The sequence below is a fragment of the Trachemys scripta genome, chromosome 2 (assembly GCF_013100865.1).
Source record: "Trachemys scripta elegans isolate TJP31775 chromosome 2, CAS_Tse_1.0, whole genome shotgun sequence".
NCBI lineage: Eukaryota > Metazoa > Chordata > Testudines > Emydidae > Trachemys > Trachemys scripta.
The window spans coordinates 281,344,300-281,369,290 of NC_048299.1; the positions used below are offsets into that span (position 1 = coordinate 281,344,300).

Genomic DNA, 24,991 nt, shown 5'->3' on the forward strand with positions numbered 1-24,991 from the left:
AGAGCAGTGAACCTGGCCCCACTGCTGCTAGCAGATGACAAATGACTTTCTCCTCAGCTGATGGGATTGGCAGTGAGTGTAAAGACGTGTGAGGGCACTTCATGAAAGCCCCACTTCTGCTACAAGCACAGCCAGGCTGTGGGACCAGCGGGTAACACTCAGACCTGTCCTGGTGTAGAAGGGTAGCTCACCCTGACCCGGCTGAGCTTGGAACAGCAGGGTCTTCTCCTCTGCCGTCCCCTGCTCACAGGGGCTTCAGCCCTGTGGTGACCCATTGGTTCTCATGGCTGGCCCGCCGCAAGAGGCTAGACCCCCGGGAAATGCTTTTCATTTGTTATACATTTTTGGAAATTTCTTCTTGTTTGGTTTTATGCATTCCCCTACTCTAGGGGTCAGGTCCTCCCCTGGGGCGTGGGGAGGCGCGGGTGGGGGGTTTGCACATGAGCCTGCCCTGCACTCTTCCCACACCAGCAGCTCCTGTCCTATGGGGCTGGCTCCCTGCTTTGGGCATCGCAACCTGGTGCATAGCACTTGAGGTTGGCCTGGCTGCTCCTCAGTCATGACGACGCGGGTGGGGGTGGCCAGGATGAATTTGAGTGAGTCATGCTGCACCCCCACATGCTCGGTTGCAATTTCTGGAGCAGGGAGCTGGGCCCAGCCCTGCAGGACAGGAGCCCCTGCTGCAGGATGGGTTTTTCCATTTTTTTTCCATGTTGTTTCACATTTGCAAAAAACTGGGGCTCTACCAATAGCCCCACCCTGTCCGGGGCAAACCGAGTCCAGCCCAAAAGGACACCCACACATCGGGTCTTCAGCCTGCATTCAGACTTTATTGCCTTGCAGCCCCTCTCCAGGGCTTTCTGTGCCACTGTCCTCAGGGGCTGGGTAGGGAGCTCAGGTCCATCTTCCACTCTGGGCTCCAGTATGGGGGCTCTCTAAGCGGTTCTGGGCTATCTGCTCCGACCCCCTGCTTCCTCCCGCCCTCATTTTGTACATAGAGTTGGGATTTCAGAGTAGGGATTGTGTTTTCTAATGTGCATTACTTTGCATTTATCAACATAGAATTTCATGTGCTCTGCTGTCACCCCAGTGTAATGAGATCCCTGAGGCACTCTGCAGTCTGTTTTGGCCTTAATGGTAGCACCCCCAGCTGGCAGAGCATGGCACTGCAAACCCCCCTCAATTTCTCCTCACCAGGTTCCTCTGTCTGTCTGGGGGATTCACATGGCTCAGTCACTTGGAGTTCCAGCTCCCTTCCAAGGGAACATAAGTCAGACAAGCAAAGGTTCTTCTGTCCTGCCTGGGTTTCTTTCCACCCACCTCCAGACTCCGCTCCCAGCGCCTTCTACTCATAGAGGGTGGGCTTTACTCATAGACTTTAAGGTCAGAAGGGACCATTATGATCATCTGGTCTGATCCCCTGCATGCTGCAGGCCATAAAACCGTCCCTACCCCTTCCCTGGACTCTGCTGTTGAAGTCCCCAATCCTGTTTTTAGTGACTTCAATCGGCAGAGACCCTCCTGCTAGTGATCCCTGCCCCATGCTGCGGAGGAAGGCGAAAAACCTCCAGAGGCTCAGCCAATCTGCCCTGGAGGAAAATTCCTTCCCGACCCCAAATATGGCGATCAGTAAGACCCCGAGCATATAGGCAAGAGTCTCCAGCCTGACCCCTGTTAGCCATTATACTATTAACCTACCATTGCTTGGTTTTCCTTGACTACTATGTTTTACCATTAAACCATTCCCTCCATAAACTTATCTGACTTAATCTTAAAACCAGACAGGTCCGTCGCCCCCACCGTTTCCCTCGGAAGGCCGTTCCAATATTTCACCCCTCTGATGGTCAGAAACCTTCGTCTAATTTCAAGCCTGAACTTCCCCACGGCCAGTTTATATCCATTCATTCTCGTATCCACATTAGTACTAAGCTGGAATAATTCTTCTCCCTCCCTTGTATTAATCCCTCTAATATATTTAAAGATAGCAATCATATCCCCCCTCAGCCTTCGCTTTGTCAGACTAAACAACCCAAGCCTCTCTAGTCTCCTTTCATAAGACAGGTTTTCCATTCCTCTGATCATCCTAGTGGCCCTTCTCTGCACCTGTTCCAGTTTGAGTTCATCTTTTTTAAACATGGGAGACCAGAACTGCACACAGTACTCCAAATGAGGTCTCACCAGCGCCTTCTGGACTACCTTGAAGTCTCTCTGCTCTGGGGTAGAGTGCTGACTCCCAGGCTGCTTCCCGGAGTCCCCTCCTTCTTCCAGCCCTTCCCTCAGGGCCTTCCACGGCCACTCAACTTGCCTCCCGGCTTCCTCCTCCAAACTGAGTTCTCTGGGCCTGTTATGAGGCCCAGGTGTTTCAGACTGTCACCTGACCCCAGTTAGTCCTGGGAGGCAACTAATTATGGCACAGGTGGGGCTAACTGAACAGGGCTGGCTAGCCCCAGGCCTTGTGGCCCGTAAAGGGGCAGGCCACCCTGTTACAGAGGGGCCTTGGGGAGTGGTCCCCTCTGAGAGCCACTGCACAGGGCATTTCTAGCTCACTCTTTTTAGATGTCTGTTGTGGTTTTGTGCTCCCAGAGGGTGGCAAATAGAAGTGGCAGTGGGCGGTGTCCTCTCTCTGTGGTGATGGAGCCAGTTGCGTCTTGCTGAGATGCGCTCCTGTGAGAGACCTTGGGCTGAGATGGCGCAGGACAGGTGGAGGGTTGCAGGGTACTTCTGTTTTGGTAACGTGTGAGCTGTGCACGGCCCAGGATTTTGGTGTCACGTCCTCGCGTATGCTCACCAGACACGCACAGGTCGTCATGCGCTATGTTCAAGGGCTGGCCCTGCTTCCATCGTGCCCTCTTGTAGACTCAGCATGGAAGCTCCTCGGGATGGGGCTTGGCCCCAATCCTGCAGACTTAGGCACTTGCTTAACTTCACTTGCAGCAGTTTTCTTAAGCACGTAGCGCAGCATCAGCCCGTAACATCTGGTAAGAGGGTCTCTGGAACGTCCCAGGTTACTGGAGCCCTGGCCCAAGACAGGGGCCAGAGAGCAGTGTGTGTGTGGGGGGAGGGGGAAGGCATGTTGCCTTGCTCATGCCTTGGGGTGGCCTCATGACCCTCTCCTTGGTCTGTCCCCAGAGCATTGCTGAGTATAACCTCAAAGACATCTCGTACACGGTGAAGAACGCCTCGTGCCATGAGCTGACGGTCCTTAGCAGCTCAGACGACCCCATGGTGTTTCACTTCGAAGATGAGCGGGAGGCACAGAAGTGGTGGACGGTTGTCAGCAGCTCCCTGCGGGAGGTGCAGAAAGGTCAGCAATGGCAGGCCAGCTGGCTGTGTCCCGGTAGCATTCACGTGTTACAGAGAGAGACGCAGGGGGGGTAATGCAGGGGCAATGCCAGGCTTCTCCTGGCCCAGGGCAACACTGGCATCTCGCCCAGAGCCCCAAGGCCATAGCCGCTGTATGTAACAAGGAGCAGATTGCAGGTCCCCATGAGTGCATGGGGATAGGGACAGCGGGCAGGCCTGGTGCTTCTGTTAAAGTGGCTCAGCTGGGTAGCACCACAGCCTCCGCCTCTCACACCCGCTGGGTCTGGACGGCATGGTGCGTGTCGTCTGAGGTGCACGGCGTGTCTCTGGCGGTAAGCAGCAGCCTGGATTTGCTCTGTCAGTGGTGGCGATCCGGCGAATAGCGCTGGCTGGGGGCTCCAGGAAAGCAGGGGCCGGTCTCTGGCTGGGCTGTGCACTGATTGTGGATGGGACGCAGGCAGGCAGTGTCTGTGTCAGGCTGGGCTGTGGGCGGCTGGTGGACACTGGTCAGTTATCAAGCTGGGGCAGGAGTCAGGATCGAACCGGATCAGGATACCAAGGAGTATCAGGCACCAGGTTACAGACAGGAGGCAAGTAGTGGAATCGGGGACGAACCAGGGTCAGGAGCTGGAGTCCAGGGTCCACAGCAAGGCATGGGCTGGAGTGGAAGCAAGCACACAATCTGCGTGTGCTCAGACAGCCCCCTAACTGGTTTCCTGGTTTGTATACCGGCATTGGCAATCAGGAGGCTACAGTACTTCCTGCAGTGCCTAGCTGTGACGGAGCAGGGAGCAGGGCAGATTTGACCTGGGAATGTTGCAGGGGGGTTGCAGTGGGGATGTGGGACTTCCCTTGAAGGAAGCTACCTGAGCTGTAACCTGAGCCAGGAACGGGGGTGGGGAGAATTAACACCTTCTGCCCGGGAGACTGAACAAAGGAGAGGAGCAGCGGGAGGAGTTTGGAGTTTAGTTTCGGTTGGGGCTGGGTGGTGCAACGCAGGGAACCCCAAGCTGGGGTCTAAGCTCCCTGAACCTCCCAGAGGGACCTAATTGAGGGGGTCTGGTCGTACCTACACGCTCTGCTTGAGACTGTGTTCCTGTCCTTAAATAAACCTTCTGCTTTACCGGCTGGCTGAGAGTCGCAGTGAATCTCGGGAAGAGCGGTGCAGGGCCCTAACTCCCCCACAATCCGCAACAACTGGTGGCAGAGGTGGGATCTACTGCACCCCGTGGACGGCGCTTCCTGCAGTAAGTGACTGGGGAGCAGTAAAACGAAGGGGGATTGACGGGGACCAGGCCTGCTGAAGAGTGGGAGAGAGACGGTTATTACCCCTGGGAGTGTGTGACCAGCGAGAAGGACTTTTGCAGTAACAGGGTTCCCCGGGGGGATCGCAGCGAGTGGTCCCAGGGGCGGAGGAGTCTGCAGCTCGACCCTGGCAGAGAGGTGGTGACCTCGAGAAGGGCTGGCACACTAGGGGTCCCCCTGGGAACTGTGGGGAGCTGTGAGCACACAGGCCGGTGAGTGGCCAGCAGGAAGATGTATGCCAAGCGGCTTAAGAGCGACCTGGTGGAGCTGTGCAAGCAGAGGCGGCTGCGCATTGGGAGGCTCACCAAAGAACAGCTCATTGCCCAGCTGGAGGCGGAAGATCGCGCGAATGAACTGATCCCTGTGTCTCAGGGAAGCAGCCTGGCAAATGCAGCGCAGGCACCAGTGTCTGTCCCAGCTGGGAGTGGTCAGCCCGCTGCTGAGGGCTTCCCGAGACCCCTCCTTCCTATGCCTAGGGGAAGGGTGGGGAGGAGCCCAGCAAATACCGANGTCGCAGTGAATCTCGGGAAGAGCGGTGCAGGGCCCTAACTCCCCCACAATCCGCAACACTAGCTTCACAGGGTCCCCCAGCTGGAACCCGGCCTGAGGTCCTGTGGCGAGGCCCAGAACCTCCATGGTCCCAGGTTCTAGTCTGGCAGGTGCTTACAGGCTGGGCGTCAGCAGGACTCAGATGTGGAGAGGCAGGCAGCAGAACTGATGCTCTCCCAAGCAACACCCACTCTGACACTAGAAGGAGTCGCCACTCGCAGATTATATAGTTCTTGGTGTGGCTGTTGCTCCTCTCTGTGCTGTGATCAGCAAGAGAGAGTTAACGTTTATGCTGCCATCATTAGGGTTAAGAATTAACACCCTGCTATGATGAATGGTGCAGTCCACAATCTTTGGGCGGTGGTTTCAGGTTGGCTGTAGGCTCGGCATGTGTTACTGAAGTGGGTGCTCCTGATTCACCTTTTGAAGGTTTTCCTCACAACTGTAAGGGCTAGAGACTTAGATATCTGTAAAAAGCAAGGCTTGCATCTGAAGAAATGAGGTTTTTACCCTTGCATCTGAAGAAGTGAGGTTCTTACCCACGAAAGCTTATGCTCCCAATACTTCTGTTAGTCTCAAAGGTGACACAGGACCCTCTGTTGCTTTTTACAGATTCAGACTAACACGGCTACCCCTCTGATACTTAGATATCTGTGTTTTTGTAATGCTAGCTGAGATTCTGGAGCCCCCGGTGGCAGCCCTCAGGAGTACTGGCTAACTGAGCTGCCACTAGCCAGCTCCGCTTGACCACTGAGTGGCAGAGTGCCAGCAGGGTAAGGGTGCCATGTCTCCTCTCTCGGGCCGCAGTCAGCCATGGAGAGAACTCACTGACTTGTCTGTATATTTTAGTACAGACTGGGCAGTGGATTTAGTGCTAATTCAAGCCAGGGACTGCTGGAGCTGGGTATAGCGTTGGCTGGTTCCCTGCAGCACTCTGCCAGTGCACAGCCATCCTGGCCTGCAGCGCTCTGCCAGGGCCTTGGCATGAGATTGCGAGACTCCTTGTACCAGCAGCTGCCCAGGGTCTCTTCTTCCCGCCCTGGCCTTGCCCTTGCTAGGAGGGAAGATAAGCCTCACCATGAGGGAGCGAACTGGTGGGAGAAGGTCTGGAGAGATAGGAAAGGGTCTGGGAGTAACTGCACAGATTCCCCTGGGCAAGGGGGAAGCTGCGCGCCCACAGGATGGGAGGAGCAGAAACGCTGTCACTGCCCAAAGGGATGCCCTGAGGACCCAGGGAAACAGCGTGAGCCTGCTCCCTTGGGTGCTGCGATTGTCGGGGTAACTGTGACGGTGGCGGGCGAAGCATTTCAGACCATGTGTGCGTGAGCTGACGTTAGCCCTTCAGTCGCCGGACACCTGGGTGGGGGCAGATTGCAATTGCCCCCCTGCCATTCGCAGTCCCTCCAGGAAGCCCCCATATTGACCCACCTTTTCCTTGCGGAACTAACACCAGAGCTTCCCAGGGATGGCGCTGGCTCGACTGCCCTGTCTCCTGTGGCTACAGCGGCCCCGACAACGCTCTCCTGGTTCTCTTTCAGCTGCCGAGAGTCCCAGTGTGCTGGTGTCACAGCCCTCTGCCAGCGGGAATGCGCTGCCCGCGCTGCCATCAGACGCGTCTCAGTCCTTGGAGCTCGCAAATAAAGGTAGTGAAGAGTGGAGGGTTCCTTGGCCCGTCGCGTAGGGCAGGAATTGTCACCGCACGGCAGCCATGGGTGTGAAAGCCCAGGGCCAGGAGCCCAGCTCCGCCTGCTCCTTGTGCTCAGGCTGCCAGACTCCTCTCTGAAAGCCGCCGGCTCTGTAGGCCTGGGACACAATGGCCAGAGATCAGTGCCTGGGCTGGGGCTCGGTTTGGATGCTCAGGTCAGCTGAGTTCAGCTTGACAGAAATGACTAAAGTCTTGGTTGTTTCAGCCAGTGCCCTTCTTTGCTCCCACAAAATCCCCCTTTCTCTCCTACCACCCTGTGTGTGCCCCTCCAGCAAGGGCAAGTGGCGCAGGGCCACGCCGGCTGAGGCATGCAGAGGGGTAGTTGCAGTGCAGGCGTGGGCTGCTCCTCCTGGGGGCTGCACGCCCAGCCCTGGGTGGCCAGAGTCAGGGGCTGACCCCGGGGGAGGAGCGCTTCCCCAGTCTCCCTGTGGAGCCTGAGTGCTGCTCCTGGACTAGCCGCTAGCCTGCCCACAAGGCCAGAAGCAGCACTCCGGTGCTCACCGTGAGGTGGACACACTGACACAAACTCGCCCTAGCTCGGTGTCTCCTGCCTTTCCTAGAGGAGTTAGCGCTCCGCCTCGCGAGAGCCATTGAGTCTGGGGACGAACAGGCGGCCTCGCAGTGCGCCATGGCGCTGGCTCGGCAGCAGGCCTCCCTGCGCATCCTACTGAAGGAATCCAGCTACCCCGCCAACGAGATCAGGTGAGCCCCTTCGCACTCGCCGTGGGCCCCCTGCGCCTCCCCTGCATGGAGCCAAATGCCAGTGGCCAATCTCCCTCACTCTGCCATTGCTCCTTACTCCTGCCCTGAACATCCAGCCCTTCCAAAGGGGCCCTGGAGCCCTCTGGGGCAGGGGTGGTCTGGCACAATGGGGACCCAATCCTGACTGGGGCCTCCAGGTGCCACCAGACTAGAACAGTCAGTAAGCTTCTCTCCTCTCCTAATGCTCTGCAGAGCAAAGGGTTTTACTTTGCTGGGGCATGTGGGGAGCTCACCTTCAGCACGCCTTGGCCCCTCCCCCTTGCTACTCTGTCACTTGCGTCTTTCCTGGAAAGCCCTTGTGCTGGAGCCCGGGTGTGAGCACCGTGTGTCGGGGCAGAGGTAGTGTCTGGGTGTAACGTGCTGGGTGAGGCAGCGCTGGAATTTCTCTACCCCCTGGAGCCTGCTTGTCCCTGGCCTTCAGGGAGTCCAGCACTAACACAGACCCTGCTGACGGGCACCTGGCCTCTTCTCTCAGGATGAAGGTTGGAGTGGAAGATGCGACGTGCTCCGCCAACATCACCATCAAAGTCCATGCTCACATGACCATTGGGACGCTGAGGCAGCAGGTAGGACACGGCGCTAAGGCACCTCCCCTCCTGCGACTGGGCCATGGGATGCCAAGTCCCACTGGCCCACGGAGTCCATCGCCTGCCTTTTAGCAGGGCCGCCCAGAAATGCTTCAGCTGTAAATTCTTAGTCGTGCTGCATGTCTGGAGAGAGAGCTGGGGACCCAGTCTGCTCCTCTCCTCTAGCAGGGCTGGTGGTTCTTCACTGGGGTCTGAGGAACGCTGGTGGACACTAGTTTGAACCCAGCTTGGCACAAAGCCACAGGGTGGAGCTGAAAGCTTCTGGGAGGCATGCCGTGTGGGGACGCCGTGGTGGTGGAATGTCCGTTGGCTTCTCCCGCCCTGCAGGTTTTCCAGGATTACGGGTTCCACCCCAGTGTGCAGCGGTGGATCATCGGCCAGTGCCTGTGCGTGGACGATCGGACGATAGGCTCGTATGGCATTCGGAAGGACGGAGACACAGCCTTCCTGTATCTGCTGTCAGCCAAGAGGGTCAACCTGTCCGAACAGCGCTGCGAGGAGGACCAAGTGCTGGTCATGCTGCCCCCAGCCCCCTCACTCCCAGACAGCTCTGGCACCGACGAGAAACGCAAATACAGCACCTTGCCAAACATGGCTCCAAAGAAAGGTCTGACGTGCTTCCTACTGCTCACAGACGGGAATCCTAGGCGGGGTTGGGCCAGATCCTCCGCTGGAGTGAACAGGCTCAGCGTCCCCCAAGACGGGAGCCAGCCACCTGGACGTACCCTAGCTGAGGATTGGGCCAGGGGTTTGTTACTGCTGAAATGCTTGCAGTCCCAGGCGCGGGGCCAGAGAGACAGGGTCTCAACGTGAGGATGAGACAGTGGTGTAGGGAGGAGGATTTAGGATTATTAGGAACTGGAGAACCTTTTGGGAAAGGAGCCCATGCAGGAAGGATGGGCTCCACCTAACTCACAACAGAACCAGATTGCTAGTGTGTACAATTCAGAAGGTCGAAGGGCTGGGGGAAAGCCGGCGGGTGTGGAGGAGCATGTGGTTCAGACAGAGACAGCCCTTAGGGGAGGATCAATTAATGGAGATTCTCTATATCCTGGTAAGGAGGAGAGGATGGAAGTTGGTAAAGCACAGGTAGGAGGTAGTGAGGAACAGTCAGATGTAAGAGTCCCATTTAAATCTAACACATGAAGGCAAGGAACTGAATATTGACAGAATGTACAAGGTATAGAGTAATCAATGGGACATGGTAATACCAGGGTTCAAAATATACAGGAATGACAGAGTCGGTCACGCTGGTGGGGACGTGGCATTATATGTGAACAGAAGTGTAGAGTCAAATAAAGTACAAATCTTAAATGAATCAAACCGCACCATAGAATCTCTATGGATAGAACAGGCCTGCACAACTCGTAAAGCGGCGAGGGCCATATTACTCCAAAGAAAACAGCTGAGGGCCGAAACCCCCTGATGCCGCTGAACCCCCCCCCCAGCACCGCCCAGCCCCCCCCGAAAGACAACACCACCACCCTAGCGCTGCCTGCCCCATGGAACCCCCCCCAGCGCCACCCAGCCCCCCCAAAACAACCCCCCCAACAACCCCTCCCCCCAGCGGCACATGCCCCACGGAAACAAACCCTCCTTCCCCAGTGCTGCCCCACTGAAACAGAGGTATTGTACCTTGGTAATATGTTATAGCGGGCCCGTAAGGTAGTATAATTAAGGTAAAAGAAAAATGTCTTTTTGCTAGAAGTAGAATAAGATCTTCCCCCCACTTTGTAATCAATTGCCCTGTTGAATGAATGAGGTGTGAATGAGGAAGGCGTGGAAGGCAGGCACCTCCAGACAGCTGCAACCCTTGGAGAGGGGATGGGAGCCAGACCAGATCAGTAGAACAGGTCAGCCACCGACTCGCCGCTCGCCTCCTCAGCCCCCCCCCCCCGGCTCGCCTACTCACCCCCCGCCACTGCCCACCCGCTTGCCTTCTCAGTCCCCTACCCGGCCGCTCACCTACTCAGCCCCCCTCCCTTGCCGCTGGCTCACCTGCCCGCCCGCCCACCTCCTCAGCCCCCCACACCTCCGACTCGCCTACTCACTGCCTGCCTGCTCGCCTCCTCAGCCCCCCTCCCTCGCCCTTCACTTGCCTACTCACCCCCCGTGGGCCGCACAGTGAGCCCACCTACTCAGCCCACACGGGCCACAGAGTGAGCCCACGCGGGCCGCATGTGGCTCCCGGGCTGCATGTTGTGCAGGCCTGGGATAGAAAGTCCATGCTTGACCAATAAGTATGTACCAGTTGGAATATACTATTGACCACCTGACCAGGATGGTGACACTGATTGTGAAATGCTCAGGGAAATGAGAGAGGCTACAAAGGCAGAAAATGCAATAATAATGGGGGATTTCCACTATCTCCATGTTGACTGGAAACATGTCGCTTCAAGAAGAGATGCAAAGATAAAATTTGTAGACACATTAAATGACTGCTTCTTGGAGCAGCTAGTCCTGGGACCCACAAGAGAAGAGGCAATTCTTGATTTATTCCTAAGTGGAACCCAGGATTTGGTCCAAGAGGTGAATATATCTGAACTGCTTGGTAATAGCAACCATAATGTAATTAAATTTAATATCCTTGTAGGGGGAAAAATGCCAAAAAAGAAAACACCCCTATAGCATTTAATTTCAAAAAGGGGAACTACACAAAAATGAGGAAGGTAGTTAAATGGAAAAGGAAAAGGAAAAGTCACAAGGGTGAAACGTCTGCAAACTGCATGAAGACTATTTAAAAACATCGTAATAGAGACTCGCACTAAATTATACCCCACATAAAAAAAATAAGTGGATCAAAAAAATGCTACCCTGGCTAAAGAACAGAGTGAAAGAGGCAGTTAGAGACAAAAAGGCATCCTTTGAAAATGGGAAGTCAAATCCTAGTGAGGAAAATAGAAAGGAGCCTAAAATCTGGCAAGTCAAGTGTCAAAGTCTGAGGCAGAGTCTACTATGAAGTGGTACAACTAGTTCCAAAGTCCTCTTCCCTGTCTCACTAACAGCTGTCTCTTTGAGAGTTCACTGCCAGGTGAGCGATGGGGGCTGGGGAGAGGCTGGCCCGTTTGTGCTGCTACCACTGAAATGGGAGGAAGGGGAGTTGTTCAGCTCCCCTGTAGAGTGAGCTGCTCCTGCGTGGGGCGAGTACTCTGCCCCCGGTGGGGGTGGGGGGCAATCGGAGCGCAGGGCATTGCATGCTGAGCTGTTCCCAGCTGTGCAGTCATGGTGCAGATGAGAGGCCTCTTCCCCCGTGCAGTGATCTGCGGTGGCACAGCTTCCTGCCCAGCCAGGCCTTGGTGACCGTCCGTGTTACGCTGAACTGCACTGACTCAGCCAGGCGAATTTCAGACCTGGGGTTTGTAACGTGTCTGTTTGCTGGTGTCTGCCCCTCTAGCATGGGTCGCTGACAACAGCGGGAAGATGAATATCGGAGAAATCAGCCACCATCTGGGCATGCTGCAGCTCACCAACCCCTTACCCAGCCAGTCCAAAGCGCACCCAGCCGCTGCTGCTCCACCATCCCCCGTGCAGGTATGCACCCGTCTGACCCCTCCCGCCCTCTCCTGTGCAGGTATGCACCCATCTGATCCCTACCCCCAGTCCCCCGTGCAGGTATGCACCCGTCTGACCCCCTCCCGCCCTCCCCCATGCAGGTATGCACCCGTCTGACCCCCTCCCCCCCTCCCCCGTGCAGGTATGCACCCGTCTGATCCCTACCCCCACGCTGCCGTCCCCCGTGCAGGTATGCACCTGTCTGATCCCTACCCCCACCCCGCCCTCACCTGTGTGGTATGCACCCATCTGACCCACCCCCCTAGCCCACACTCACCTGTGCAGGTATATGCCCATCTAACACCTTCCCCACCTTATCCTCCCCCATGCAGGTATGCATTCGTCTGACCCCTATGCCCACCCCACCCCCTCTGCCCCTCCTCTGCTCTCACGTGGGCAAGTTTGTACCCTGTCTGGCTGCGCCACCCTCCCCTTCAAGAGCCCAGGGACTCAGGCCTGAACAGGGCAGGTGTGAAGAGCAGTGAGTGAGGACAGTCCTCGTGCAGTGGAGTAACAGGCCCGCCTTTGGCAAACACTGTCTCTGCCCGGCGCTGCCTTGGGGCCATCACGGTCAGAGGCCTGGTCCCCTGGGAGAAAGTGCACACACAGCTCTGGGTGGGGGCAGTGCACCTTTCAGAGGTGGATTTTTTCTGCTTCTGTGTCTGTTGCATGTCCTTCAGCTTGGCAGTCCACCTTCCCTGGGAGCCTGCAGGGGAGACCGTTAACCCGTGTGCTCCCACAGGCGCTGGGGGTGTGGTTCCTAGGCAGTTGATGGAGAAGGCAGCAGCCTCTCCTGCTCACTCAGTGCTGTGTGGGTGAAGGGCTTGTCTTGTTCTCTGCAGACAGGCTGGTCATGTGCAAAATGTACCTTCATCAACAAGCCCACGCGGCCAGGCTGCGAGATGTGCAGCACGGACCGGCCGGCGGAATACACGGTGCCGGGCAGCTACCGACCGGATGAGACGGAGCTCTGGAGGATGCAGCAGGAGGAAAAGGGGATCTTGCAGTACCAGCAGGTAACTCTGCAGGCAGCTCTGCCACGGGGGGCAGCCATGGTGCCCGCACCGTTCTGTTGGGGACAGCGCCAGGGGAGGATGAATCTATAGTAGCTTCCTACCAGCAACCACTTGGTGGTATTTCATGAGTGCAGGGATGCCCTGGCAAGGACAACTACTCACCAGGTGCCCTGCCAAGTGGTGCCAGGGAGAGCTGCCCTCTCTAATAGCAAAAGGCAGGCAGTGGGCTGGCAGGGCCCAGCACACAGGGAGCCTGTGGCCCTCGGCCCCTCCAGCCAGGCTGTTACAGGTGAGGGCAGCCACTGGCCATGCTACAGTGGGACTCTGTCGGCGTTTCCCTCGCCCGCGCCTCTACAACCGGGCAGCAGTGACTTCGGTAGGGCCCCGTTCACAGGGGCGGTGGGCTTTCCAGCGGTGGGTGCGGGGCAGTGCAGCCTGAGCTTGGCATGACACGGACTCCTGGACTGGCAGCTCCTTCCCTTCTCGTTCAGCTCCATGCACCAGCGCCCTGTGGGCGGGCACGTGTTTGTCACGTGCAGCGAGTGGTGAGGAGTGGAAAGAGCTGCGGTCGGGCTGGCTTGGCTAGCAAGGCCTGGGCTGGGCTAGTTCGGTGGAGCTGTATTTCCCATGGGGTGACAGCACCAGCAGACGCCCCAGTGTAGACAAGGCTCCAACAGGCTGGGCCTTGGCTGTGCTGTGGCTTCAGCCAGGGGCGCTGCCCCCGTTGGGAACTGTGTCTCCACCTGCTACCCCAGCCAAGGCCCAGAGTGCTGCAGGGCTCCGGCGAGTCAGGCTCGGCGACTGACAAAACTCTTCTCTGCTCTCTTTTTTCTCTTGTGCTGGAATCTCACTAGGAAAAGGGAAGGAGAGAAGATGGCTCGGCCACACACTACACCCAGAGCCCAGGCTCCCTGGATGACTTCATCCACCTCTCCTCGGAATTCTGCTAGCCACGTCTCATGCCTGGCCGCCCTGGACTGCCCCGCCCCAGCCCCTCTCGCGCTGGCCTGAGCCCTCCCCTGTGCTGCCTGGGGCATCCGTTTGTGCCGGGTCACCATACTTGGTCAGACTGTAGAGTCAGTATGGTAACTGTGTTCCCACACGGAGAGCAGCGGGCAGGCCGCAGCGTTATACTGTGCTGCCGGTGACTGTGGGGCTGCCAAGCCATGGACAGAGCCACTGCCAACTGGCCTTGGGCCTGCCCCAAGAGGGGTGGATCCCAAGCGAGAGCATGGGGCTCATTGCGCAGAGAGGCCTCTTTCCTGGTGGCTTGGAGGGCTGAGGGTCTGGCTGAGTTAGGTCTGGCCTGGCGGGAGAGAGGCAGCTTTCTCAGACAGTTTCACGTCTGTCTGTGGCCTCCCTGCATGGGTCTGGTGATGGTGCTGAGAGACGGAGCGAGTGGAGTATGTGCTAGCACAGGGCCAGGCCATGGCAACGCTGCAGCTTGGAGTGGCTAGTGCTGCCTCCCGTGGCTTGGGGGGTGAGGGCCCTTCGTGGTGCAGGCAGAGCTCTTCCCCACCCTCCATGGCTGGTCCTGGCAGCCCGGCTAGTCCTCGCCTAGGAGGGCTACACAGACCTCCCTACGCGGCTGGAATGGCTGCTTTCACCCGCAGCACCGCCTCTGCGGTAGGCCCAGGCCCTGCCTGTTTGCGTGTGCTGAAGCCCAGCTCCTGCACCAATGGTCTGTCTCTCTCGTGCGTGTACAGGCCACGCGCCTTGGGCAGCTGCCACACAGGGCTTCCTGAGGAGGCTGCTTCCCCTGTCGGCATGATGGCGTGTGGCTCCGTGGGGCGAGGGCCCCGTGGTCTCTGCCTAATTCTTTTAGGGGAGAGCAGCATAGGCAGATCTGACGCCCCTGCAGAGCGGCACTGGCTGCTGCCGTCAGTCACTGCTGTGCTGTTGCTGTGACCTCCATCGTGGGGAGCCAGGAGGGGAGGGTGGGGTTCCCCCCCCCCGGGTATCTCTCCCCGGGAAGTCCCTGCCTCCCTTCCGGTTATATATACCAGTTGTCAGTGCTGCTGCCAGGCAAATTGGGAGAGTCGGGAAGGAAGGGAAGCGCCTCCCAGAGAGCCACTCTCATCCCAGGCTTCAGGGCGCTTGTTCCGTTTGGCTTACAGACAACAAGGGGGGTGGGTGCTGCTGGGGATCACCCTCCAGCCAGCCAGACCAGGAGAGCTGCAGAGGTTGTTGGCCAGCGCTAGAACAGGGCCCATTTCCTCAGGACGTAGGGCCTGACCCCTGCCAGGCCAGCTCCAAGCCTCTTGTGCCCCTGGGAATTGCCGTGCCTTGCACTAAACCACGGGAGCCAAACTGCCCAGCCGAGAGCTGTGCTGAACCGACACAGAATAGAGCCAGCGGCGGGTGCAGCCACTGGCCAGTCCAGGCCCCGCCCGCTGCAGGTGGAGACTACGATGCAGCACTGCATGCTGGGGCCCCTGTATTAAAGTGGGGAGCTGCTGTGGGCTGCACCTGCCCTGCCAGCCATGCGTGGGTCACCTGCACAAACACTTCCTGCGTAGCCATGTGGTGTGCGGCTCCGGGACCCCCCGGGGGAAAATGCAGGCTAGAGCCAGCCCCCCAGTTCGGGAGCTCCTGCACCTGCCTTCTGGAGTCCCACATGCAGTGGAAGGGCAGGGCCTCCTCTGTGCTTAAGCTAGTACGGTCGTGGGGCTGGGGTTGGGTGCAGGGCCGCATGCGTACTCAGCTTGGGGAGGGGGTGAGTGCTTGACTGACTTCCTGCCTAAGGAAGGAGGGTTTGACAAATGCTAGAGCAGGAGGAGTCCCGCAGAAAGAGCCCTGAGTTGGAGCTGCGGCTTAGAGGAGACTTGGTTTGACTCTGGTTACGAGACAGGAGTGGCAGAGTGTTGTGTGAACGGGGACTGGACAGAACGTCTCTCCCAGGAGTGTCAGGACTTGCAGTCAGGCACTGGCCTGGCTCGCAGCGTGGGGAGGGTAAGGGAGCCACCTGCAGAATAGGCCAGAGATAAGCCAGGTCTGGAGGTGCACAGCCCGCCCTCCAGGCGCTTGTCCGCTGTCGTGGTTTTACTGCGGAGGAAGGTGAAGGGTGTGGTCGCTCTGCTGCAGGTACGGAAGCAGCAATGCAAAGCGGTCAGTGTAGATGGAATTGGAATCCCAGGCCAAAGTCACAAGCCTCGTGGGATGGGCCTAGTGCAATGTCCAGCCAGCCCTTGTCTGCGTGTCTCCTGTGAAACAGAGCCCCGTCCCAGTAGCACTTTACTCTGGGAAGAGATGATGCGAGCCCCTCTCGTTACCTGCATGCACTGATACTGTGAGGGCGGGTGGGCCGGAGTCACTTGTTCTGTGTTGCACTTTGTGTTTGAAATCTCAGCCCAAAGACAGTCACCGGCTGTAGGGCAGAAGTGGCCACAGCGTCTGCGAGACACGTGCTGCTCCCCTGCTGGGAGAGCGCAGCTCTGACACCAGTGCGCGCAGGGTGCCATGTGGTATCCGGCTGAGGCTCACTGGCATCAAATCCTTAGTGGGGAGGTCTGGCCTGCAGAGACTACAGCTCCCAGCATGCAATGCTTCAGTGCCCTGGCAGCTGGGAGTACGATGGAGGAGCACAATGGGAACCAGTAGTCTCTGTGGCTGCCCGTGTGATGCTGGGCCACGCTTTGGGCTAGCAGAGCATGAGCTCCTCCTCTCCTGTAGCCTCTTGTGGTGCAGTCTGTGCCCAGTTCCTTGTATGGAGTGTGACGGACAGTGATTGCTCAGCTGCAGGTACTGGACGAGTTCGCACCTGAGTTCCCTGGTCTATTAAAGATTTCTCCAAAGAGCGCATCTATCCTGGTGTGTTATTGGGCAGCCGGCAGGGACTTGGGCCCGGTCTGTACAGAGACGTGCAGCATTGGACTAAAGGGGTGTTTCCAAAGAGGTGCTGGCCCTGGCGAGATGCTCTTGTGCCTTGAGGGGCTGATTGGGGTTAGTTTAATCTGTTTTTTACTGGATTACGCTAACTCAAAAGGAGCCAATCATAGCAACACAGAACAGCCAGATGGGATCAGAGGCCGGGGTCTGGTCTCTCACGGCGTTACCTGGGGTTTCTCAGAACCCAAAGCAGGGGTAACGTAACTGTTTCTCTCCAGGCAGTGTCAGGAATAAGTCAATGGGAACCCAGCGCTTCCGTCTGATAAACGATTGATAAAAGCAAGCATGCTCTTACTAAAACTACGATTTATTGGATATTAAGCGCACACACATACGCAATAGGTTTAAGACATCCCAGATAGAGTTACCCACAGTCTGAGATGGTTTTAAATAATCACCAGCTGGGCTTCCAGGGGCCTCTTTCTGTCCGGCTGACGGGGAGTTTAGATGTCAGCTCCTTGCCCAAAGAAAAGCTCCCTTGGACTGCTCTGAGGGATTTATTCTTACCTAATCTTTTATAACGATCTCTAACCAAACACATAACCTATAGTGACTCCTAGTAGGTCAATAGATAACCTCTGCTGGGTCACCAATTTTCCTAATTTCAACTAACTACTCATTATCTCCAAACATTTCTAATATTTTTATCCATAACAACAATACATCAGGGGCACCTTAAACCATGAGCTCTTCACTCAGTCTCTTTCATAACTTTCTCTCCCATTCTGATTAACAAACTGCAAGTATGCAGCTGTCTGACTTTATCTCACAAAGGACTAAGATCATTCCTAGCTATGTGATGTTTGGTGTTCAGCTGGCAGTGCTGCATGTACGAAGTGGCTAACTGCAGTATTGACAGGTTCTGGGGTACACGCAGGAATGTCAGATTCCGGGTGGCAACACTAGGTTCTGCAGAGGAAGGGGCAAGAACCTGGCAAGAGGAGATGTGGGATAATCTGCCCCCAGCCCCATCCCTGGTCTCTGGTAGTCAGAGATTGGCTTCAGCCCTGAAAGCAGCAGGTTTTATCTCTCTCCTAAAGCTCCTCTCTTAGCACTTGCTGCTCTAACTCGATGTTCGTGTTAATCCTTTTTGGAAGCTTGTTAATAAATCGCCAGTCCTACAGCCAGCGCAAAGGCTGAGCCGCATGTGTGCTGGGAAGAAAACACCAAAGCCCAGAACTCGCTGATGGATACTTAACTTAGGTGTATAAAAGGGAATCTCAAGTAGGGGGAGAGAGGTTATTTTACCGCTGCGGTATCTGGCAGTGGGATGGGAAGTGGGACCCGGAGGGGCCAGAACAGGCCTGGAAGCAGATAGGAACCCCCAGGACCCTTCCTCCCAGCCCCACCAAGTCTCAGTAGTTCTCTTGTTCCCCCTTCTTATCCATCTGGCTCCCCATTCACAGGGAGCTTCCACCCCTGCAGGAACAAATACTTGGTGATGGGCTCCTTGGTCTAGCAGGGAAAGGTCGAACACGAGCCAATGGCTGGAGGTTAAATCTAGACCAGTTCAGACTGGAAATAAGGCATAAATCTTTAGCAGTGAGGGTCACTAACTGTGGGCCTATGGAGAACACTTGCTTGACCAGTTTAATTCACTTGTAGTTCAGTCGCCTCGTCTCAAATGCACGGCTGGAATTACCCAGGCAAACCCACAGTTCACCTCAATGCATTAGCCAATGTGTGGCCATGGTGTCATGAGTGATTATAGACACTAATGCTGGTGGCATCTCTCTCTAATATCCACTGAGGTGGTCACTGAAGGACAGTGGTCTGCCTTGAGGAGTGTGGCAGCCCTGATTTGCAATTGGAATTCCTCCTGCTCGGGGGGGCTGCCCCCCAAGGCTGAAGAGCTCCGCCCACCCTACGCAGTCTGGTTTCTTTTCAAGGTGCCAGCCACTGACCTTTCACACCCCTGCTTTTAATAGAAACCCCTCTGCTGCACGAAGGCAAGTGATGATTGGTCTAGATTCGCTGGCCATTTGGGGCATTTTATAGGAGTTGGGAGCTCGTCCACAACCCTGTCCTGGCCCTAACAGCCCTTTTAGGTGGCTAGCAAGTGTTCTCCACTGGCCCATAGCATGTTGGTGCCATGAGAGTGGGCTGCCTCCTGCTACTACAAGATGAGCTCTCATGGTGAGGGGATGTGAGGGACTGGGAGTGGAAGGAAACATGCTGATTTGGGGGGGCCAGGACAGAATATGGGCGCATGGGGGGTGGTGCCAGTGAGGGAGCAGATCAGCCCCTATAAGTTGGTCAGCAGCGGGTTAATGACCCTCAGCTTGGCAGCCTGTCCTCCTCATGTGACTTGTCTAGTGCTCTGCCCTGCTACTGCCTGTGGTGATGAAGAGCGTGAGAAATTCTGTGGCGACACCGCGAAGGCATTCGCAGCTGCTCACCGTAGAGACGTGTTCATTGGACAAGGTGACCGGAATGCATGCGTTGGTCCTGAACCTTCCCCAGAATGGTGCCGCTGTGTAGGGAAGCTTGGACCTGGCCAGACAAACAGCAGAGGACTGCGACTCAGTGCAATTAGCAAATACCTTGTTCAAGCACAAACTGTCCAGGCAATGGATGTGGCCAGTGCCAGATTGACTTCACTGTAATTTTGAACAGGCCGTGTGATGGGGAGTTGATCCTTCTAGAAGGCGGACGTAGGATCTGATCGTAACGTAGTAATAGCCAACATAAGGCTCAAACACCGAAGAAAGAATGACCTGCAGGTATCTTCAGGCTCTGTTAGAATGTCGACAAACTGAAAGTCCAGGGAACAAGTGGAATTCAAGAAAACAATTGAACAAAAGCTGCAAGCTGTTGAGCTGCCCAAGTAGCGTAAATCCGATCGAGTACAACATCGGCGGCACTGCAGAGACCGGGGATGAATTCCCGGGGAAACAGACCCTAAAGAAGAAACCTTGGAGATCACGGAATGGTGTGATCAATGAAGGAAGCTAAGAGCGTAATGGATGATGGATGAAAGGCAAGAGAGCAATTGTCAGGGTTCCCTCCCAACTCTGAACTGTGGGGTACAGATGTGGGGACCTGCATGAAAGACCCCCTAAGCTTATTTTTACCAGCTTAGGTTAAAAACTTCCCCAAGGCACAAATCCTTTCCTTGTCCTTGGATGGTATTGCTGCCACCACCAAGTGATTTAGACAAAAATTCAGGAAGAGGATCACTTGGAGTCCCTTGTTCCCCAAAATATTCCCCCAAGCCCCTTTACCCCCTTTCCTAGGGAGGCTTGAGAATAATGTGAGTACCAACCAGACCCTTTGTCCCTAGGACACTGAAAATCCAACAGGTTCTTAAAGGAAGAACTTTATTTAAAGAAAAAGTAAAAGAATCACACCTGCAAAATCAGGATGGAAGGTAACTTTACAGGGTAATAAAAAGATTTAAACACAGAGGATTCCCCTCTAGGCTCAGCTTCAAAGTTACAAAAAACAGGAATAAACCTCCCTCTTGGCATGGGGAAAATTCACAAGCTAAAACAAAAGATAATTTAACGCATTTCCTTGCCTTTACTTTCAATTTCTGTAATTTTAGATGTATGTTTTCAAGAGATGTTTTACCTGCTTGGTCTCTCTCTCTGTCCAGAGGAAATAAACAAAGAGAGCAAAAACAAAACCTCTCCCCCGGCCCTAGATTTGAAAGTATCGTCTTTCCTTATTGGTCCTTTTAGTCAGGTGCCAACCAGGTTCTTTGAGTTTCTTAACCCCTTACAGATAAAAAGAAGAACAGGAGTACTTGTGGCACCTTAGAGACTAACAAATTTATTAGAGTATAAGCTTTCGTGGACTACAGCCCACTTCTTTGTTAGTCTCTAAGGTGCCACAAGTACTCCTGTTCTTCTTTTTGCGGATACAGACTAACACGGCTGTTACTCTGAAACCTGTCCTTACAGATAAAGTGATTCTGTATCTCTGGCCAGGAGGGATTTATGTTCCTGCATCCATAAAGGTTGTTACCCTTCCCTTTATATTTATGACAGCAATATTCCCGTATGACGCCAGAAATAAATGCACTGATTAAAGTGGCAAAAGAAGATTGTCTTGAACAACAGTGCAGTGATCTACAGAACTGCTTTGTGGCAAATGCCAGTGGGAAGGCCTGCCAAACCATCAAGACACTTTTGAAAGGTCTCTCTGGCAGGAAACACACCTTTTCACCCCCACATGCCAGGAACTGTTAAGTTGGAAGTGAAAGAAGCAGAGGGGATATCTGTGAGAAGTTTGTCTTATCCCAGTGAACCTCCTGCTACAATTGAAGAAGTTGCGGATGCAGTGTGGACACTGAAAAGCAATAAAGCCCCTGCCGTGGACAACATACAAGCAGAACACATCCAAAGGGTCAATGCCATTTGGGAGCCTGGAAGATGGCCTGAGACTTGGGAACTCTGCACAATCTCGTTATTGACACTCCCTAGCAAAAGTCTGCCGTGCATCATTCTGAAGAGAATGCGTTCCGAAGAGGGGAGTTTCTGTCTGGAAAACAAGTGGGGCTTAGACCCCAAACAAGTACAGCGGAGCAAATGTTCAGTCCGTATGTGATATGCAAGAAAGTGCTGGAGAAGGATCCAAGCTTTGGTGGATTTTGCTAAGGCGTTTCTCAGCATATGGCACAAACCTCTTGAGGTGGCTGCTCGGAGCCGGTGAAAATGTAATAAGGCCGACACACAATCTCTGTGGAAGTTCAACAGGTCTAGGGCGTGCCGGGCATGAGCAAAGTAGTTGGTTCAACTTGAGGACAGGGCTGCTTGTTATCACTGACCCTCTTCAGCGGTTAGCTTGAAGAAATCTTAAGACCCACTGGTGGAAACCTCCAGGAGGGTGTACACAGAGGTGAACCACACACTCGGCAGCTGTGCTTCACCCATGATATTGACCTGATTGGATTGTCCCAAGAGGAGGCTTCACTCTGTCTGTCTGTCTCTCCCCCTAAGCATCCCCCTCCCGCTGCTCTTTGCAGGGGAAACAGCTCCTCTGGCCCCGGCTGGCTCTACTGAATCAAGCCCACGTCCCCCCCCTGCCCCAGGTGTGGCAGGCAGGGATCACTGGGCAGGGCTGGCCGACTCCCAGCCTCTGGCCCTTGAAAGGCCAGGCTGACCCACTGTGTCTTTAGGAAGACAGTGCTCGGTGGGGCTTGGAAAGGGATCTGGGAGCTGCCAGGCCAGTCTCGGCCCTGGCTCCTGGGCCTCTCGTTCTGCTGGGAAGCCTCCGTGCTGATCGCTGGGCAGGTGCCCTGTGGGACCCCACACACGGTGCTGCTAACCCCAAAGACTCAAAGATTGCGACTCAGACCTCAAAACTCACAAGGGGCCCAGAAGTCCTGAGACTTCATGGAAAGAGATGGGAATGAGGGGTGGATGTCATGATTGGGGGGAGGGGAGGGGCGGACAATTAGTGCTGCCAGTGGTCCCAAGTGTACTAAGGGGACTTTGGCCCCCGCTGCAGGAGCGCTACCCCCATATCTGCCTGTCCCCTGCTCCCCCAGCAGCTCTGCTCCCCAGCCTCCCCTCTGCTCCTCCTGGGGCTCTCCCCCAGAACTGGGTGGTAGGCTGCAGCAGGGTCCCCTTCCACGCAAGGGGCAGCTCCAGAAGTTCTCCCCCCTGTTGCCTGATGGAGTCTCACCGGCCCCGGGGAGTTTAGCAGAGGGTCACTAAGGTGACGGAGCTGTGGGATTAACTGAGGGTCAAAGTGTCACTGTTGCCTGGTGGGCCAGGAGGCTGGCCGGCCCCAGGGGAAAGGACACCAGCGTGCAGGAGGCCTTGCTACAGGCGCCTGATAAACTAAACGCCGACACACCCCACGTCTTCAGTCCCGTTTCCCCATAAAGCCGCAGGGGCCTGGGCGGGCAGGAGCCAGAGCAGCTGGGATAGCTGCTGTCTGGCTCCCTGACTAGCTTCCTGCTCGGCCACCAACGAGCCCAGCCGCCCTGTTTGGAACGGAGACTGGTCACAGCCCCAAAGCAGTGGCTCCGCCTCTGCCTTATGACTCCGGTTTACCCTCCAGCACTGGCATTGGAATCCTAGAATCTCAGGGTTGGAAGGGACCTGAGGAGGTATCTAGTCCAACCCCCTGCTCAAAGCAGGACCAACACCAACTAAATCATCCCAGCCAGGGCTTTGTCAAGCCGGGCTTTAAAAACCTCTAAGGAAGGAGATTCCACCACCTCCCTAGGTAACGCATTCCAGTGCTTCACCACCCTCCTAGTGAAATAGTGTTTCCTAATATCCAACCTAAACCTCCCCCACTGCAACTTGAGACCATTGCTCCTTGTTCCGTCATCTGCCACCACTGAGAACAGCCGAGTGCCATCCTTTCTGGAACCCCCTTCAGGTAGTTGAAGGCTGCTATCAAATCCCCCCTCACTCTTCTCTTCTGCAGACTAAACAATCCCAATTCCCTCAGCCTCTCCTCATAAGTCACGTGCCCCAGCCCCCTGATTATTTTTGATGCCCTCTGCTGGACTCTCTCCAATTTGTCCACATCCTTTCTGTAGTGCGGGGCCCAAAACTGGATACAATAGTCCAGGTGTGGCCTCACCCATGCCGAATAGAGGGGAATAATCACTTCCCTCGATCTGCTGGCAGTGCCCCTACTAATGCAGTCCAATATGCCGTTAGCGTTCTTGGCAACAAGGGCACACTGTTGACTCATATCCAGCTTCTCGTACAGTGTATCCCCTAGGTCCTTTTCTGAAGAACTGCCGCTTAGCCAGTCGGTCCCTAGTCTGTAGCAGTGCATGGGATTCTTCCGTCCTAAGTGCAGGACACTGCACTTGTCCTTGTTGAACCTCATCTGATTTCTTTTGGCCCAATCCTCCAATTTGTCTGAGTTCCCTCTGTATCCGATCCCTACCCTCCAGCATATCTACCTCTCCCCCCAGTTTAGTGTCATCCGTGAACTTGCTGAGAGTGCAATCCATGCCATCCTCCAGATCATTAATAAAGATGTTGAACAAAACCAGCCCCAGGACCGACCCTTGGGGCACTCCGCTTGATACCGGCCAACTAGACGTGGAGCCATTGATCACTACTCGTTGAGCCCGATGATCTAACCAGCTTTCTATCTACCTTATAGTCCAGGTGGACTAATTTGGCTTCTGTCCCTCCGGCCCTGACCCTCGGCTTGTTCCAGGGCTTTGCCCACCCTGGAGCCAGCTCTACCTGGTAGCCAAACTCTTATTTCAACCAGTGGGCCTGACCACCCACACCCCAGGTGGCTAGGGAGGCAGGTCCCAGCCTGGAGCCAGCGCTCCCCAAACTCAGCCCCTTTTCAAGGTGATCGTCTCTCCTGCCCCTTTCTGGAGCGGTTTTCCCCTTGGTGCGCCTTCAGCCTCCTCTCTCGCTGCAATGAGCTGGCTCTGGTGTATACAGGCCCTGCCCACACCAGCAGCATCGGAGAGGAGCAGTTAATTGGAGTCAGATGCTTGGGTCTTCATTTTCTCCCCGCTCCTTAGTGTCAAGCACAGGCACAAGCCCTCTGTGCACAACATGCAAACCCCAGGGCCCTCCCACCTCCACCCACGGACCCCGGGCATGGGCTGAGCCTGCCCTTCTTGCCTGGTGCGTTAGACCTCTTGGTCTTTGTCGTTCCACAGTCCTACTGCAGGAAGGGGGCTTTGCCTGCTGCTATGTGATCCCTGCGTCTGTATCGGCTGTGTCATGGGGCTCCCCTTTGGCAGCTGACCTGCCTTGCAGCACAGCCCCTCCTTGGCAAACACCCCAGAGCTCAGATTTTTCCCTTCCGGCAGTCGCCTGGCCCTCCAGCTGCCCCCTCTTCTCTGCAAGGGACTGGCTCTGCAGGAGGATTTCAGTGTGGAGCTGGGATGTTATGAGTGTGATCTAATATCTCATTGGAAGGTGACAGGGCCAGCAATAGTTAATTACTCCCAGACTGACCTGACCCATGGCCCAACTTTAGAGACTGGTTAGGAAGATCTGTAAATGAACAGAGCTTTGAAATGCAGCCGGCATTGTTAGAGGTAGAAGGGGAGGTGTTTGCTCAGGTCTTGTGATGTAAGCAAACAAGTCTGGTCTATTGCTATAGCTTTGATTCAAAGATCAAAAAAGGAATATTAACGTGTAGGAAGACACTTGAGGGAAATAGTATTATTGTCTCTATGTCTCTTTGAAGGTTGTGGTAACCTGGATCTGAACTGTGTAATGGATAAATGACCCTGTGCTAATTGCCAGGATGTTTGGGAGAAGGAGAGTTAAGTCTATTGTTTCCTCAGGCCGAAAGGCTGCTGGAAATGTATAAAAACCCTGGGACATGATCCTTCATCTCAGATCTGCTTTGGGTTTCTAGAGGGGGAAACC

The 24,991-nt window shown here is 55.5% G+C and overlaps 1 protein-coding gene across 1 annotated transcript in view; it reads left to right on the plus strand.

The window, feature by feature from the left end:
• The first annotated feature begins 3,102 nt into the window (after positions 1-3,102).
• SHARPIN (SHANK associated RH domain interactor) overlaps positions 3,103-24,991 on the plus strand; it is a 33,942-nt gene continuing 12,053 nt past the window's right edge. The window contains exons 1-7 of the mRNA XM_034759605.1: positions 3,103-3,304; positions 6,696-6,800; positions 7,423-7,564; positions 8,100-8,190; positions 8,539-8,818; positions 11,606-11,742; positions 12,606-12,779. Of these exons, the coding sequence (XP_034615496.1) occupies positions 3,103-3,304; positions 6,696-6,800; positions 7,423-7,564; positions 8,100-8,190; positions 8,539-8,818; positions 11,606-11,742; positions 12,606-12,779 (1,131 nt within the window). The remainder of the gene's footprint in view (positions 3,305-6,695; positions 6,801-7,422; positions 7,565-8,099; positions 8,191-8,538; positions 8,819-11,605; positions 11,743-12,605; positions 12,780-24,991) is intronic.